The sequence below is a fragment of the Mastomys coucha genome, unplaced genomic scaffold, assembly GCF_008632895.1.
Source record: "Mastomys coucha isolate ucsf_1 unplaced genomic scaffold, UCSF_Mcou_1 pScaffold23, whole genome shotgun sequence".
Lineage (NCBI taxonomy): Eukaryota > Metazoa > Chordata > Mammalia > Rodentia > Muridae > Mastomys > Mastomys coucha.
The window spans coordinates 40103249-40108768 of NW_022196906.1; the positions used below are offsets into that span (position 1 = coordinate 40103249).

The window sequence follows — 5520 nt, forward strand, 5'->3', positions numbered from 1 at the left end:
TGGTTTTTCGAGACAGGGTTTCTCTGTATAGCCCTGGCTGTCCTGGAACTCACTCTTTAGAAGACCAGGCTAGCTTCGAACTCAGAAATCCACCTGCCTCTGCCTCCCAAGTGCTGGAATTAAAGGCGTGTGCCATTACCACCCAGCGTGAATTTCTTTCTAAAGGCAGATCACCTGAGTCTGCCACACAGTCGTTGTTAATGACTAAATGTTGGCTTCTGCTTACTCTCTGTGCCTTAGTTTCCATATTAATAAAGAAGGCTCATAATCATACAGGCATTAAGAGGTTTAAGGGAGTTGTCCACTTAAGGCGGTAGGAGCTGTGACTGTCACATGGTCAATGTTCTGTATAGCTGCTGCCACCAATGTTACCATCCCTAGTTTGCCTCCTCCTGCTGGCTGGCACCTTAGCGACTTCTCAGACCTGTCACACATGCTTCATCTTCACAGGAAGTGCTGCCCTCTGCTCCTGGAAGCATGGTTTGACCTAGCACTAGCCACATTTCTTCATAATGAGATGTTCCGTCCTGGGCTTTTACTGTGTAGGCAGCTAAAGAATTACAGAGAACCCATCTGCTTGTGGAGCCTATCCATTGAGACAAACTTCCTTGGAATCCATATCCTGTCTTTTAAAAAGAGCTAGACTGTTTTATTACTTGACATCCTGAAAACACAATGCTAGCCATTTAAAGTGGGTTTAATTTTCTTGAGTAAACTGCTTTTACTAACGCACCCATGCGTTTCCTCCCTCTGTTGCCAGGTTGCTATTAAGATCATCGATAAGACCCAGCTAGACGAGGAAAACTTGAAGAAGATTTTCCGGGAGGTTCAAATAATGAAGATGCTTTGCCATCCACACATCATCAGGCTCTACCAGGTAGGAGGGCAGGGGCCCAGCACTGCCTGCCTATGGGAAAGGACGGGGTGCGTGGAATGAAGGGTTACCATGCGAGCAGCACCCCACCCTTTTTCCCTACTTCCCTGGGACCTTCACCCATGTCCTTTGAGTCTGTCCTTTGATTCTCCCAAGCAACACACAGACTGAGTCTAAGGCTAAAAGTTTCCTTATGTGGATCAGAGTTCCTCAGCGTCATGGGAACCACAGAGGAGCAGAAACTGTGTTATCACCTCATGTGATTATTTAAACCCTGGTTTAAACTGTGAATTACAGGTGGTGAAGAATATCTCAAGAATGAGCTCTTGCCCAAGTCAGCCCCTTAGCCCCCTTCTCTTTTCTAGATGAGCCTAGGCTTAGTTCTCCAGTTGCTTTTGATAATTTGGAGGTAAACCCCATGTCATGAAAGAGATTTCTATGGTAGTTTTCTTACCTTTCTTTTTTTTTTTTTTTTTTTTAAAGATTTATTTATTTATTATATGTAAGTACACTGTAGCTGTCTTCAGACACACCAGACGAGGGCATCAGATCTCATTATGGGTGGTTGTGAGCCACCATGTGGTTGCTGGGATTTGAACTCATGACCTTCCGAAGAGCAGTCGGTGCTCTTCCCTGCTGAGCCATCTCACCAGCCCCGTTTTCTTACCTTTCTAAGAAGCAAGCCTGCTTTGTACCACCATCAAAACGTTTATGGCAAAAGCAGTGCATCTCTTGGGTAGAATTTCAGACTAACCAGAAGCATGCACCTCACCTTAGCAGACTGGTGGAAGAGATATTTTGGGGAGAGGAGGGGTTTCTCAGATTGCAGGGTGTTCAGAGTATATTCATCCAGCCTGCTCACAGCTCTGCAGCACTAGTCATCTCCAGAGTTGAGGGAAGTGTGCTCGCTCGCTGCTGTGAGTCAGCAGTAGATGTTTCCTGAGCCAGCTGTGTGTGAGGCTGGAGAAGCATGCCGGCACTATGGCAGACTTGCCTAGGTTGCTGATCTCTGTGGAAAAGCAAACATGTATAGAGGCATGGGTGGTTAAGCCCACAGCAGCTGTAGCTCGCCTCTCTGGAGTCAGCTGCTCACAAGGTGAAATGAATTCTGTCAGTCAGCCCTGTTGAAATGTATCATGGTAAATAATGTTGGCAAAAGCTACCTCTATAAGAAGCAAATTTACAATCCTCCCTACTGCTGTCTGAAGGGCCCTGCACAGTGAGAGGCAGGTTACCCTTGGCTCCTTGCCTGTCTTGGTGGAGTGAATGCAACTGAGTATTTTCTCCCATTTTAATTTTGTTAATTTGTTCTTACTGTGTATCCCAAGCTGGTCTCTCACTCATAACCCTCCTACCTCAGCCTCTCAAGACTGCTTGAGACTTAAAAGTGTGCATGGCCAATAAACAAGGACTTGCCTGTTAAAAGTAAGGCATCCTAAAGTAATGGTGGGATTCAGGCTGGCCTGCTGGACGCTGCTTTGTCCTGCAGAATTGATGATCAAGTGTATGATCCTAGCCTCAGGTCGGATTATCGGCCTTCTCCAGCTCTGATTTTCTGACTTTGACTCCTCCTTCTTTGAGTTTGTTTTTACTTTGCCTTCTGCGCCTAGAATTGTTAACTATTGATTATTGTTAACTAATGATTCTGAGCTACCAGAACGCAGGACTAGAGCTGTGGATAAAGGTTGTCTCCTCAGATCTTTAGAGCGAGCAAGTGTGAATAATTTACCAGAGGTGGGCAGTGGTGGTGCACGCCTTTAATCCCAGCACTTGGGAGGCAGAGGTAGGTAGATTTCTGAGTTCAAGGCCAGCCTGGTCTACAGAGTGAGTTCCAGGGCAGCCAGGGCTACACAGAGAAACCCTGTCTCCAAAAACCAAAAAAAAAAAAAAAACCCAAACTTACCAGAGACAACAATTCTGAGTCCCTGAGAAGTTTAGTAGTAAAAGAACATTTGCAGCTAATAAGAGTTAAGAAAAGGAAGGGATACAAAAGAAACAAACAATACAATATTATTTTCTGAATACCTGCAATATATTTAATATAGAACATTTTTTTGTCATGTAAGTAAATTATGGAGACAGTGGTTTGATGCCACCAGAAGGACACAGCTGTTTTTCTTGAAGGTGAATTTAAAATGCATTCAAATGATGGATTATTCTAAAGCCATTAAAAAGAAAGGCAGGCATAGTAGAACAGGTCTGTAGTCACAATACTTGGGAGGCTAAGACAGTATCACATGTACAGCCCAGGCTGGACTGTGCATTTAATTTCAGGTTAGCCAAGTTCCTCTCTAAAAAAACCAACTCTCCTAACTAAGCAGTAAGCACACCTACCCCTCACCCCACACCCCTCACCTGCCCACCCCACACCCCTCACCCGACACCCCTCACCCTTCACATGTTCCGACTCTACACATATGCGGTATTGATGTTTAAAGATAAAAAAGAAAACAGCCAGCAAAGTGGGATAATTAATGAACCACATGTAGTAAAAGTGTGGATCTGGGAGCTTTAGAGACTGGTCTTCCCAGGGGTCCTGAGTTCAAGTCCCAGCAACCACACAGTGGCTCACAATCATCTGTAATGGGATCTGATGCCCTCTTCTGGTGTGTGTGAAGTCAGCTACAGTTACTCATATAAAAAAATAATAATAATTCTTTTTTTTTTAAAAAAAAGTTTGGGTCTAAATTGAGTGAGCTGTGACCAGAGCCAGGAGTGGCCAAAGTGACTGAGGAACTAAACTTTTAAAAGAATGTTTTTTTTTTTCTTTTCTCTTTTAAAATTTATTATATGCATTGGTGTTTTGTCTGGATGTCTGTGCATTCGTGGGTGTGATCTTCTAGAACTGGAGTTACATAGACAGTTACAAGCTGCTATATGGGTGCTGGGAATTCAACCTAGGTTCTTTGGAAGAGCAACCAATACTTGTAACCCCTGAGCCATCTCACCTGCCCCATTGTAATTTATTTTAGCTTAATTTCATTTTTAAGGTAAAAATTGAAACAGTCTAAAATTTTTTTTATGATTATTGAAGGGACATTTTGGGCATATTGTGGTAAACTTTGAATGTCATTTCTGACTTATTTTGTTTTAAATTGTGGCCTTAGATAACATGGGAACTACAGCTCGGTTGTGTCATTCCAGCACCCTCAGGGAGATGCCCAGTGCTAACACTGTCTCTGTGAGAATAAGTAGATGGGGGTTGAAGCCTTTGGCCTTCAGTTTGTGCACCAGTGAACCTGACAAATTCATACATGCCATACAGGGTTTAAAGAAAAAAGCAAAACAGCACTGACTATGGATTTTTAAAAAGTTACAAAATAGACTGAACAAAGTACACATGGATGGGGCTGCTGAGATGGCTCAGCAGGTAAGAGCACTGACTGCTCTTCTGAAGGTCCTGAGTTCCGATCCCAGCAACCACATGGTGGCTCACAACCATCTGTAATGAGATCTGACGCCCTCTTCTGGTGTGTCTGAAGTCAGCTACAGTGAATTACGCCCGATCGAACGAGGCAGGAGTTCAATTCCCAACAGCCACACATGTGATGGCTCAGGACCATTTGTACAGCTACAGTGTACTCATACACATAAAATAAAATAAATCTTTAAAAAATAAAGGACACATGGATGAATTGCATTATTGAAAGGCTTGGTATTTTATGGGATCCACCCTTTTATGAACAAATGGTCCATGACAACGAAATCCATATTTCCATTTAGAAATCAAGTCCTTTGTGGTTTCTGGGTGTTCCTTGAAGATCCCTAACGCTCTCCCACTTTTTTCTAATACTTGGCAGCATCTTTGCTTCTCAGCTTATTGGATTACAGAGACCTGAGGACAATGAGGACCATGCCTCTGAAGCAGTAAATGTCCCCATTTCCCCTTCCTCACAATAATATCTGTTCCTTCCCCATGTGTTGTGCCCCTTAAGCAGGGCCGTTAACGTCAGAGTCACTGGTTCTGCTGAGCCAGCCTGCCACCTGTGTCATGCCACTCTCTTGCCTTTGCACAGGTCATGGAGACAGAGCGCATGATTTACCTGGTGACAGAATACGCGAGCGGAGGGGAGATATTTGGTAAGTACCCTCACTGCATCCTTTAAACAACCCTTGAGCACACTATGCCAACCCAGAATAGCTGTCCTGTATCTTAACCACTCTCTCAGTTGTCACCTGATGCTGCCATATGCACCATCATGGTAATTTTAGGATTTTTTGTTGTTGTTGTTCAGTCAGTTAAATCCCTCCATTGTGTTTATTCTTGTGCAAAGGTATTTTGTTTGATTTAGTTAGATGTTAACATTGAGATAAAAGATCTCAAAACCAAACATTCCTGTCAGTCATGTGACTGAGGGTCTTTTCTATTGCCAGGCTGTAGTTGAGGTTGCCGGAGGTGGGGGGGTTATGGAGATCCCACATGTATGGGACTCCCTGGTGTGAGGAAGGGCCCTACATTCTTTTTTTTTTTTTTTTCCATTGTAATAAGGCTGTATTTCAATGACCCTCACATCACCAAAGGATTTTACCTCCATTGTAGCTAAACTTCAGAAAGTTACAAAATAGACTGAACATTGTAGCTAAGAGTTGATAGTTCTGCTGCACCAAGAAATGAATTGTAGGCTCGATTTTTGGATACAGACTTC

General features: G+C 43.5%; 1 protein-coding gene across 2 annotated transcripts in view; it reads left to right on the top strand.

The window, feature by feature from the left end:
* Sik3 (SIK family kinase 3) overlaps window positions 1-5520 on the top strand; it is a 223149-nt gene that overhangs the window by 114397 nt on the left and 103232 nt on the right. For both annotated transcript variants that reach the window (XM_031343507.1, XM_031343506.1), the window contains exons 2-3: window positions 761-877; window positions 4891-4954. In XM_031343507.1, the coding sequence (XP_031199367.1) occupies window positions 761-877; window positions 4891-4954 (181 nt within the window). The remainder of the gene's footprint in view (window positions 1-760; window positions 878-4890; window positions 4955-5520) is intronic.